This window comes from Styela clava, chromosome 8 (assembly GCF_964204865.1).
Source record: "Styela clava chromosome 8, kaStyClav1.hap1.2, whole genome shotgun sequence".
In the NCBI taxonomy this organism is placed as follows: domain Eukaryota; kingdom Metazoa; phylum Chordata; class Ascidiacea; order Stolidobranchia; family Styelidae; genus Styela; species Styela clava.
Genome location: NC_135257.1, coordinates 14048968 through 14062694, shown reverse-complemented (window position 1 = coordinate 14062694; position 13727 = coordinate 14048968). Strand labels below are relative to the sequence as shown.

The following is a 13727-nucleotide window of genomic DNA, read 5'->3' as shown; positions in this document are numbered from 1 at the left end:
GGGACGACTATGCGTCAACCTTTCTGCATGACAATTACGCATGATGTCACGCAACGAAATATCGGTATCAGAAATAAAATGAAGCATTTTATATATTTATGATTATTGCTAGGTCACGTTTTTAAAAGAATAACTCTAAAAAAGGTCAAATACAAAATTCTGACTCAAATTTTCCATCTTGATTTAATGGCCACATAACATGCGTTTTGACCTATCGTATGAGCATCATTTCCCTTCTTTAATAAAACATTACATAATATGTCGTTGACGAATATGATACTAACTTTGAATAAAGATAATGTTTAAAACCATTGTCATATCACACCTTCTTTCATTTTTGCCATTTATACTTGTTTCAGTAATATAGCACTTATTACCCGCTAAATACTAATAAATTTGCTCGCGCTTATAATCGTTAACTTAATTTTTTACATTGTTGTAAAATTTCTTTTTCTTTGAATTGTAAACATTCAGCCTACTATATTAAATTTTTGAATACTATTCATCCAAACAGTTTTGGCTTCATTTACAGATCAGAAAGCAATAGTAATTTTAATAAAATGCAATTGAATTAGAATCGCAATTAGTTATTACTCATTATTTCTTGTTACACTGTTGACGATATGCAGAAATGAAATATAAAATATAAACATGAATTGTGACAAAAATTATGAATGGCGTATCATGGCAAGTCTTCAACTCTACCAGGCCAAACCGTTTCTAAGTTTCGGAAGTATTTCTTTAAAAAGTTGTAAAATATCAAATCTATTTTTGTCGAAAATGATATCGGAAATTGGAGTAGATTCCGTCGAGTCACGAACTATCATGTCTCGGCGGGCAATCATTTAATCCTGATGGAGCACTCACGCACAGTGGAATAATAAAAACTCAACAAAACAGACATAAAATAACATGGCCTGTGGGGTGGAAACAATTGCGTTTTCTCCGATAGTTAGTTCATGACTGCTTAAAAGGTCGAAAGTGAAAATTATTGTCTAGACTGGAAATATTCAAATTTATGCTTCTGATTTGACTGGGTTATATAACCTCAGTCCAATGGACAGTCTGGTGATATTTTCCCAAATCACGCCGTTAGATTTATTATATTATTTCGCCTTGGATAAATCTATTTCGATTTTTTTTTTCAATGTCAGTTTTCGCATTGACAGAACATGATACAATATCAGTATATGTTATATAATATATATCTTGTATTTGTGATGGATCAAATTTGGAACGTTATTGGATTGTGTCGTTCAAGCATGATTATTTAATGCCATATTTGATAAATGCTATCTCATGCCTGTGAATACGTATCAATATCGAAGAATATTGAAAATAAATATATGAGCATATTAAGTACAAAATGTCACTTAGCTTTCGTTTGGGAACGAGTTTTTACAAAATAAAAAGTATATGCAGAGGATCTTAATAAATAAAAGTCAAATAGCATGACTTTAGAAAATAAAAAAAGCCTATTTCCTTTTTATTAAACATTAGTCATGCTATATAGTACGTACAAAATCTTGTTTATAACTTATCGAGATTTATATTATCTGTAAAATCTGAGATTGAGAAATAAACTTTTGATATTATTCACGCAATCAAATTAAAAGATAACAGTATCATAAATATAGCCCATCTAGAAAAATATGATCGACGATCCAAATCTGAATGAATTTTGTTTACTTTTTGTTAAAATCTTCCACTGAACTCCACATAAATCCAACTAACCAAACCAGTAACAACAACCAACGCAAAAATAAGGTCAAGGGCGTTCCATGTACACGATTTTCAGCAAGAGAAAAATACAGAATCAATATTTGTTGATTACTGACGTAGTGAGATCACAGCACGCAGTTATCTGTAAACATGAAAAACATCACGTTTTCCGAAGTATCAAAGAGAATTCAGTCAACTTGCTACAAGTTTAAATATCAATCTGAAACTTCTAAAAAAACGGAATAAGAGGGCTTTAATTAGGGCTTAAATATTTTGTTCTAAACTGTAGAATACAAGACAATTTGCCCCAAAATATCATTCCTTCTATGAGATTATTTTTATTTAGTATTCGATATTATATATTCACAGCATTTCACAGATTAATTAGACTTTACAAATTGAAATAGGTTTCTTGACTTGAATATCAAAAAGCCTCGCATATTTATGTATTTGTCCTATTTATTGAAAAGTACTTTTCACAAGATTAATCTAAAATGAAAGCTAATTTTTAAAACGCAATTCTCATTCCTACTCGAACTCGACAGCACGAGTTCATTAACAAAACCTCACAATTCAAGTTCTTCGTTAAAACTTATCATTAACTATTGCGGTCGCAATAAATTTTTTGACAACGTACTTCGTACTAAATAGATTACCGCGTAGCATATACCAAAAAATAATGAAGTAATACGAATTATGCTTAATACTGTTTACTGGTTGACGGTTTATAACACTTCTAACATAATAAACATAAACAGACGAAAAACATCTGATTAATCGACAAAACCAAAAATGTCGTTACTTTTATGCTACGTTAATCGCTTTGAACTTGGATTAAGCTTAACTTGAGCAATAATAGTTTATTTTATTTCCGTGAAATTATGTATGAAATTGTATATACTTCCACGTGGATTTTTTAAATATATATTTAACTTGATTAATTAGGTATTTATGTATGTTATTTGAATTCTAAATCTTAAATTAAATTATAATATCTACTTATTTCAAGAATCATCCATTTGTTGTTTAGAGGCTATGAATTTTGGAATATATTTTACCTATAAATATGAGTCGTTATTTTCATTATAGTTCATGAATACCTAGTAGAATTAGTTATAGTTTAATTGAATTCATTCAATTCGTTACGATTGCCAATCGCCTGTTGCAGATTTAACGCAATTCACGAAGTCCATGTTGGACAAGGATAATTGAGATAATTTTGATAAATCGTAAATATGGAACAAATTGTATTTTTTTTTATAATTTACGTCTTTTAATATAACTACAGCAGTTAATTTAATTTTTTAGTGCTTTGGAACAAGTGTATTTCATCTGTTGCATCATATTATCCTGATTAGCAACTATCAGATGAAATTATACAAATTCAATCATATATTTTTGCATAATTCTGAAATCTGGTTATCACAAAATCCTATAAATACCGTTTTTATTCATCTTTGAGAATTATTGACGACATTAAATTTGAAAGATTCATCGGTGAGAATTAATAATTATATCTGAAGTACGTCATGATTAACAAAATTATTACTGAGCAATTAACCACAAAGGATAGATCAAAAATGACAATAACCCTTTTCTCTTTTGCTGCGTTGAAGACATTTTCTTCTTCTTAAGTTGAGTTATACACAGGTAATAAAATCGATTTATATATATTTGGGTGAACAAAATTTTTCAATCTAGGTTTCAGTTCTTGTTGGTAAAAAAATGTTTTTCTCCGTTTTTTATGTCCAGGTTTTCTAATTATCAGGGAGTATACAAATTTTGCTGTAAGTCAGACAATAACAAAGTATTTAACCGTATGGTCTGATTCATAAAAATAACAGAAAATAGTTGAATACATGCTATGCAATGTCAGCATCACTTGGAACATGGTCTTATTGGTTGGTATTCGATGTTTCATAAACACATGGTAATGTGTAATGGTGAAGTGACCAAATAAGGCAGGCAAATTTGTGCTACAAATAAGCTCGGAATAAACTCAATAAATCTCCACTGCGTAGCAATAAAATGCAAGAGTTTTTAAAATAATCTACGTGTTTATGGTTGAATATTGTAGCGTGTTCCTAACTTCTGCGCCTTCCTCGATGCCTATGTGCACCGCCTGAAGACGGAAAACTATAGAATAAAATTCAAGAAAATGATATATGAAAGATATTTGAACCACTTAAAGTAATTAACAGTTGCACGAAACATTCAAAAACATCAAATTAAAATCCTATCACTTTCACAGAAAAAATACGACCCTGAGATTCGCTAATAAATATTTGCATGAGCTCATTTACTGTTATTTTCAGTTCTGATTTCTCTTCAATTCTAAATTCTGCATCTTTAAATAATAAACAGTTTCATTATGCTATACTTATGCAAAATTATTAACGCGTATGCTAATAAAAAATCTATATTACAACATTAGACACCGTATGAAGAATTGTTAACGTTGAAAACATTAAGATATCAGTATACTCAAAACGGCGAGTGGTATTTGCTTTGATATTTTTTACATGTAGAAATCCCAATTGTATAATAAGTACAATTTCATTTTTAAAATGACGGAGAACATTAAAATACCACAGTACGGAAAATATCGTATGGAAAGTTCCAGACAAGTTGTCTCTTGTACCGGTTATCTTTTTAATCTAATAACGTGAAGCTAAATATACTTTGTTTACAAGAATTCTATTTACTGTCTGATTTTCGATCTACGTCGCTATAAGAATAAGTTTTTACCAAAAAAATCAGTGTTTTTAAAATCTAGTTTAGGAGATTACCATGTATGTATGAATATTAAATGATAGTAAAAGCATTGTAACATTTACGAGCTCGACATTATTACCTTTAAAAAACTGTTCATGAAAAACATAGAAATATAAATACAAACTGTGATTATGTATTTCAAATGCCCCAGGTAATTTGAACTGCTTGTATATACGCGATTAAACGGACGTATACATGTGTAAAGGAAGAAAAGATATGACGCATGTGTTTGACGAACATTTCTTTGTAGTTTGAATCTAGGAATAAACGAGGAATTAATATAATCAGTATATACGTAATGTTCAAAATTACAATTATGACAAAATATCAGACCGACGTAATTTGTTATGCTTATTACAAATAGCGTGTGTACTCAAAAAAACAAAAACGTCATATAATGAGATGAACACTAGTAAACATCGAAAGGATAAGTAAAAATAAAAATACGGGAATACATGTTTAAATTTTCTAGATTATGTATTGTTTATTTCTATGCAAAAAAAATGGCCAATTTTAATGTGTTTACCAAAACGTAGTTCAATGTGTCACATTAAAATACATTTTCTTGGCCAATGTTGATAAATATTTACGTTTTGAAAAATTGTCTAAAACCTCGAATTATCTTGTAACACAAAATTGTGGGTTTATTAAAATAGAAATATGGAAATATCTATTTCCATAGATATTTGTTTTACCATTAACTTCAAGTTGTTTTTCAATAGTTGAGACTTGGACCGTCACGCGAGATACCGTTTTTGTCGTGCAAAGAGAATTGTGACGTAATAGAAAAATTATATCGCGCTCAAATTTGAAAACGAGCGAGCGATGTAGTCAAACGTGCTGCTGTCACTGAGTCGCGAGTGGGAACGCAAAACGTGTACCGTTACGCGTCTCACGATAGATGGGTTCATGTTTGTTATATTATAATAGGAGTCATTTCCTTCAGACGGACCGATACAAAAACAAACAGTCGTCATATAGAATCGATCAACGCTTGTGGATTATATTTTGTATTAAAAAACTTTTTCCACTAAAATACCGTAGGCTTATGCTTCACCTGATTTCAAACTAAAGACCGTATCCGATGCGGACTCCAACCACCTGGATAACTTCATTAGATCGAACACTGACATGTATTCGTTTCTATATATGTGCCAGAAAGCATTGAACATTTATACTTACTGATTATCACGCATTTTGTGGGATAAAACGTCGAAATTGATAATAATTCAGATTACAATGTTATTGCGCTTCAATAAACATCGATAAATTGTGGTTTAATTTTCAAGTTTCGAAAATGAATCACCTAAGTCTTCGGATGAATTGGTATCGCAAATTAAAAAACAAAATTATCCTCTACAAACGTTTTAACGACGTAATTTCTGTAATATACCACAATATTTGCAGAAAATTTACAGTAAATAGAAAAGGTGCACGATCTTGATGCCGCTGTATGGATAAACAGGTTGCTGGGTTGCTGTGAATTCATTTCACGTCTTAAACAATGGAACTTTTGTGTAGGATAGTGTTATAGATGTTATCTAATGATTATATAAAAATTGCAATTGATTTCGCTGAAATACCCCGCCAACGCACGCTTGCGGTATTGTTAGAACTGTAAATTACAAAAATTATAGGCCTATCGTATCCAAATGAATCTTATATGTGGTCAAATTGCAAATAATGATATGTTTGTAGTAATTTCAATTGAACAATTCAAATCACAATCGATCGTCATGGACACTTTATGGAGTTTAAAAAACTTTTGAGCGCTGTATAGCTTTTAGGTATTAAATCTGACACAAAAAGTAGATAATGGCAATTTTAATGAAATTTCTTTAAAATTGCGGTTGAAATATCAACAATTTGATCGTAACGCTGGAAGTGTCACTGATGATTTCTTTTAGAATCCCCCCTCCCCAATTACACTGCATATAGATTTTGTACGGCGCATCGATAAAATGTAGCAAATTCATTTCATACTCATCCACTCATATTTTATTATTTGATTCTTTAATATTATTTTTTCATAATATGCGGTATTTTTGTTTTGATCAACAAGTTTTTTTTCATAATTTCTTTGGTAAAATCTGGAAAATTCTCCTTTTAAAACCAAATATTTCTCCCTATCATTTGCGGTGTTCTTATTTTATTATTTCAACTTAGTGGGAGAAATTTTTTTATGATCTGCAAAACATTGTTACAAATCCCCCCTAATAAATATTCAGCAAAATAATTTTGTCATGACGTATCAGAGTCATTAATAAATTTTTTCAGTATGTTCGCAAAATCGAAAGTTCTAGATATAAATAATTCACGAAAATGAGTTGAGTTTTAAAAAGTTTCTTTTCTTAAGATTATATACAAACAGCTTAAGCTTTAACCCAATCAAATTGATCAGAAATACGGATTAACAACTTTCGATTATGATATTTGGGCAAAAACATTGTGGTTGGTATTTTATGTTATTTTTTTTGTATTAACTTATTGCTGATGATGACACATCCTCATATTTTCTACTCGAATTACTAAAATATGTTACAAGTAGGTATTAATACAAAATCCTGTAAAATATGTCTCGCCGTGAATTAAACTGTGTTATGACTAGTGGAAGAGGATGTTATCTTTTTTCTAATGTAATTTACACGTATATCAGTAACGACTTACTTTCACTTTAAAAAGTAGTATTGCGGATTCCGTGTTAGATTGAATTCTCGAAGTAATTTTCACCAAAAAAATACCACGAGGGCGATAAAGTTGATGAGAAAGTAAAAGTGTTGGTCGAACCCAGCGGTTGGGAGATATTAAAAATATTTCCATCTCATTGAAAATATCTATACGATTATGTTACATCGTGTAACTTGATCGTCGAAACTCGAGACGAAATCTCACCAAATAATATGATAAATTTGACGTATCTTTTCAATAAAAACAGCCAGTGACAACAGGAAGTTGTAATATTTTAGTAGATCTTTTTTCATGGGTCTTATTCATTTTATTGTTTTGTTGATACAGCCAAATTTGAACCTATAAGATTCAACCTCGTTATTGTGCAGTATAACAGCAGTTCTTGTAAATTAGAGAGCTACACTTAATATTAAACTAACTAACCAAAGGACACGCTGTACCTATAACATATGAGCAAGATAAATCATTTGATTCGTTAGCGATAAACCGAATAGCAATTTGTATTTTCCAATATATTTTACACACAAGTTTTTATTTTTAACGCTCGCAAAGGTATAAAAACATTAGACAACTAACTAATTAGCTATTACTAAAACGATTTCAAACTTTGTCTAACATAATCCATTTGTGAAAATGTTTGAACCGAAAATAAAACAGACCATAAATTTCACCATTAATCTGTATGTAGCAACGAATATATCTATAAGAACTTAATTACGGTTATGTGACATAATTACGGTTAGGTCATATACTTACAACAAAAAACTGACTAAAATTGTACATTTATGCCGTGCAAATTACTGAATATTCAAATAAAATATACGGCGTTTTTCTTTAGTTTTTACGAGTGTACTGACTGATAAATTTTACCAACAAGAGCATTTGTTCCCATATAGCTAAAGCAGCATCAGTTTTGAATCGTACAAAAACAGATTAATACATATGATTACGGTGGCTTACCAGTTACTAGCAGTCTTCTATTTAGCTTAATAGTAGATCGTCAAATTTCATATTCGTATCGCTGGAACCCTATATCATCGCGGCTTTCTGAAATGTTAGCGAGATTTACAAGTGTATGCACACTTATAGCTTTCACTACACAATCAATAATGTAAATGTTATGTAAATCGAAGATAGAGCAAGGTGCATAACAGGCAGTTGACATGTTATTTCATACAGAAGGAACCAACGTTAAATATATAACGTAACTAATAGTAACTGCTGCCAACGATCGTCACATTAATATTTCAACTGTTAACGTCAATTTCCTTCATTTGATGGCTGATAATATGTAAAATATTTTATTCACATACCACTTTTAGCAAGATTAGGTAAATTTAAACGCTATTTTTGCCAGACAAATGGTTCTTCTTTATTCGGATCATGGATGAAATGGCATTATCCATTCCTGTAGTAACATCAAGTCACCGTGCACTGCATATGAACAGAATATACATTCAGATGTTTGTATCTGAAGTGCCTATTAACGCTTCTGTTCGCACCACTGCTGTGACCAATTGTAATACCAGAAGCAGTTACTCAAAAACTTACAAGAAAACTCAATACAAGGACGCATTGAACAAATCCTTGTCGCTGTATACCAGAAAAGGCTGAAATTAAAACTGAAGTTCCAAAACCTTTCTATCCCAGCAGTAATTGTTAGTTACATTACTTACCAATAAATTATTCTTAAATTAGAGGCACGAGGCTATTATTCGGATTTTGCTTGCATATGTCGCAAAATAGCGCTAAATAAATTATAATAGTACTTAGTCATTTGTCATTCATATTTCCACGATTTTAAAATCAATTTACGACATTTCGGACTTGATGGTAATGGCCATTTTATGTAATAGGAGCTAATAAATATTAAGGACATCCTATGGTGTAATTAAACGTCTATGATGGATGACGTCGTTAAGGAAGAGTGAAATAAAATTATCGAATGTCGCGAAAATAAGACTATCAACGCACAATTATGAGTTCAAACAGGCATTTCAAGTCTATATTGATGTAGGGATTTGAGAAAAGGGAAATCAGAGTTCTTCTCTCATACGTCACGTGCCCTCAAAGGCAATGTTTTTCAACGGGAAGTTTTCCTAGCGATTTCACGTACAACCAATTTTTCGCGGTGGTATATTATTAAGTTTCGGGTTTGAAACTGGGAAACGGGGAGTTTTCTTGTAAAGGGAAAAGGCAAATCAGGTATGCGTCGAGCACGGTAACCCCCCTTCTATTACACAGTTTCAATTCTTACATATCCTTCTATTGATTGATTACAAAGAACAACTCGCGATAGCGCACAACGCAGGCACCTTCAACATCAACGTGCTGTATCCTCGCTTGGCTGGTACGAAAATTATCGCAAACCATTGAGTAATAAAAAAGGTCAAATACATTTAGCTTTGGATTTGTTACATCACAATCACGGATAAATTGCTTAGGCGACTCTTCAAAAATAAAACGCAATTTATCATAATAGATAGTTCAAAAACGAAAGGAAATTAATGTACGACGCAATGGGAAGAAATAAAGCAACGCATTATCACCAAGGTGTTTCATTTTAAATTTAACTTATATAGCCACTCACTTTAAAAATGAGTATGTAAGTCTGATCGTTCGTCTTCGGATAAGATTTTGCTGTCTGCATGCCTTTTTATCAGTATCTTACCGATTATAGACATTTGTTTCTCGATAGCGTCATCTATCTGATCTCGTTCCACGCTGTATATATTCTAGCCCAGATAATTTTTTCATGTTCTAAAACACGAAGGTTGAGAATGAATGATTTCTAAATGTGTGCAAATTTGAATGATTCAGTCAATTAATATGATTTAATTTGAACCGCAAGCTCAACATAAATCACCATGTTTAAGTTACATGAATATTTGACTTCCGAATTAAATTATAAAATATGAACTCTGGTAATAGTCGAAGACACAAGCGCTGATAAGGAATAAATACCATGAATATCTTTAACGAGGTTCGCACCCGATAATATCCAATTCAGAAAAATAAGCCAACCTTGAAGATGCCATGAACGTTTAACAGTAACTGGTCAAATGAGTATTTTTTATCCAGCTCTCACCAATGATCAATCGTAGAAACCTTTGGAAAAATAATTACATTCAATGAAATTACAAATTGTATAATGAAAGTTTTTTTCCAACGCAAGGTCAAATTCGTATGTACGACCGAATATGTGTTGAACTTTATGTACTGTGGCAGATAGGGTGCAACCAAGTCAAAGACCATCGCATTAAACGTGACCCTTTGCTAACCATCTTATGAGCATGGACGTGATTAAAAAGGATTTAAGACTAGCGTTATGTTCGATGGTAAAAGATGAGTGGATCATAGACAGTAGGCGCGAGCTTCCAATTTTCTCGAAACTTTTGCGCGAACAATCGATTTTAAACGTCACGCTTCGCGCCAATAGAATGGCATGATATGTTTTAAGTCACGATATATACAAAATGATTTAAAGGAAGATGAGAATAGGAAATGCAGGTGAAATCATTGTTTCGTTTATGCAACTGATTTTCGTTCGATTGACGCTGACTAAATGTATTTGATTCATTTCTACTGAATTTTTCGGATTTTTTTTATACATAATCGTTAATCGCCCAAAATACAAACAGTCTTTTGTCAACATAAGGGAAATTTGTTGCGTAAAAGCAGGAGCAGTTACCTGATCCACCTTATTGAGATCAGAAAAATAAACCGAAACAAATAAAAATGTTTTTAAATATCCGTACGTGGAGATATGAAATTGTGACCAAAGAATTATTTAGGTACTGCGTATTTAAAGCTAAACTCAGAAGATTCAAATGCTTTCGCGCCCGCGATCGCCCTTCACATGCCAGCACTAAGCATACGAGAATGCCATGCTGGCTGGTAGGTTTGTATGTCTAGCAATGTCTTCTATCGATTATTGCATAACAAAAGCAAATAGACGACTTATCGCCACGCCGCCGGTTGTTTGCTTTTGATGGCAAACGAGTACACGAAAAGTGTGCTAACATATTCGTTTTAGAACACCACGGTATCCATAGATCGTCACAGTAGTAGAATTACAAAGGCAGATATGACATCGTATATAACAGACAAAGCTTACGTTAACGGAAAATGGCTATCGACAGGCAAAACATTTGAAGTTTATAATCCTTTTACTGGCGAAGTGATTGGTTCATCGGCAGATTGCGATGGGAAAGTTGCGGTCGAAGCCATTCAAGCCGCAACGGAGGCTTTTAAAACGTGGAAAGAACTGACAGCAAAAGATCGAGCAGGAATTCTAAAAAAGTGGGCTGCGCTTATCGTAGAAGAGAAACGAGCACTTGGTGAACTACTTACTCTTGAAAATGGAAAGCCCTTAGCTCAGTCAATAGGGGAGGTTATGTTTGCCGCTAACTTTGTTGAATGGTATGCAGAGGAAGGCAAAAGAACCTATGGTATCACAATTCCCTCTCCCCATCCCTCGAAGCGAATGATGACTATTAAACAACCGATTGGGGTTGCAGCTATGATCACGCCTTGGAATTTCCCATCTGCGATGATAACTCGAAAAGCTTGTGCGGCTCTGGTTGCAGGATGCACCGTGGTTCTCAAGCCTTCTGAAGAAACTCCATATTCAGCATTGGCTTTGGCAAATTTAGCCGAGAAAGCAGGAATTCCGCCAGGTGTATTCAATGTCGTCACCACATCTCGCGAAAATGTTGCTGAAGTTGGCAAGATTATGTGCACTCACCCCTCTGTGGCTGCAGTCTCATTTACAGGATCGACAGCAACAGGCAAAATACTTCTGCAACATGCAGCTTCAACCGTCAAGAAAATGTCGTTAGAACTTGGCGGGCTTGCACCATTAATTGTATTCAACTCAGCTGATATTAGCAATGCCGTAAAAGGCGCCATGGCATCCAAGTTCCGTTATTCAGGTCAAACTTGCGTCTGTGCCAACAGAATATTAGTACAATCTGGTATACACGACGAATTTGTTGCAGCGATACAGAAGGCAATGGAAAAGGAATTGGTTATGGGCCATGGAATGCAACCAGAAGCAACGATTGGCCCACTGATAAATGAGGCAGCTGTTCAAAAAGTGGAAAACCAAGTAGCAGATGCTGTAAAATTAGGAGGAAAAGTAGTGGTCGGTGGATCTCGCAGTAAAATAGGTAAAAACATGTTCGAGCCAACACTTATCACTGGCGTAACAACATCGATGAAATGTTGTTTTGAAGAAACATTTGGACCAATTGCGCCAATAATAAAATTTGAAACTGAGGAAGAAGCCATCGCGATAGCAAATGACACTACATCCGGCTTATCTGGTTATGTATTCTCCGGTGACGTGAGTCAATGCTGGAGAGTATCAGAAAAAATTGAAGCGGGAATTGTTTCCATCAACGAAGGTCTTTTCAGCGCTCCCGAGACGCCATTTGGCGGATACAAGCAGTCCGGACTTGGTCGAGAGGGATCGATTTATGGAATGGATGAATTTATGGAAGTGAAATACATTTGTTGGGGCATATAAAAACACATAAATGTCGACTCCATTACGGAAATAGCTGCAGTTGTTTATTGCTTCAGTTTTTATGTAGGGTTTAACTCTGCAGGAATGGTTTCAGTGTTTAGCTGATTTTAATTCGATAACAGTAATTTTATGGGTTTGCGTTTTATTTTCGACGTAATACACGTCATACTATTTGATATGGGTGGTTTACACAAAGGTGTTTAAAACGCATCACGTAATAATTAATTACAATATTGAAGCTTCTCAATAAAACATTTCAGGTACTAAGTCGTGCTATGTCATACGGGCAAACCTGGGGTAGTCGTTGACGTAGCATCAAGTTTCCGTATTCGACAAGAAGCAGTAGGTGATGCATAGTTCATCTTCATCGATGCGTTTATTCAACTACAAAAAAAGAAAGAGAAATATCACTTAAGCGTAGATAAATGCATTTTAATTTAGAAACCAAGGATTTGTCAATTGCAATGCCGTACCCAATGGAACAAGTTTGTGTGAAGTAGCAAATAGAAAAGAACAAAACAAACGACGTCACCTAAAACAGTCATACTATGAAAAATCTGCGAGGACTTAACAAGGCCTAACATAGTGATAATGTAAGGCGCTGTGGCGTCGCCATTCGTCGTTGTATCTGTATTCAACAGAGCTGGATTAACCATTGAAAAATATAAGCATGTGATTAGAGGAGTTAGGGTCAGGGGAATCACAGTGATTTCCATAGTCAAGTTTTGAATGACGACTCAATGTTTAATGAAATAATTTCAGTTGATGTGACAACTCAACTGAAGTTATTATTAAGATTATTTCCAGAAATATCATGTAAATTAAGCATAACTTGGCATTCAATCAGTAATAAATACTGAAACTTGCTTATTCAATTTCAGATAACACGGAACACTAGTCACATTCCTATTATTATCACTTTTTATATATATGAAACCAAAGTCTTAGTTGCTTGGGGCCTCTGAAGGTCATGATCCGGCCGTAACATGCTTTATAGTATTTCCATCTAAAT

The 13727-nt window shown here is 33.2% G+C and overlaps 1 protein-coding gene across 1 annotated transcript; it reads left to right on the top strand.

The window, feature by feature from the left end:
• The first annotated feature begins 11087 nt into the window (after window positions 1-11087).
• Window positions 11088-13065, top strand: LOC120345548 (succinate-semialdehyde dehydrogenase, mitochondrial-like). Its single transcript, XM_039415035.2, has one exon. It carries the CDS (start codon window positions 11273-11275, stop codon window positions 12713-12715), a length of 1443 nt encoding a protein of 480 aa, XP_039270969.2. The 5' UTR covers window positions 11088-11272; the 3' UTR covers window positions 12716-13065.
• Window positions 13066-13727: the final 662 nt, after the last annotated feature.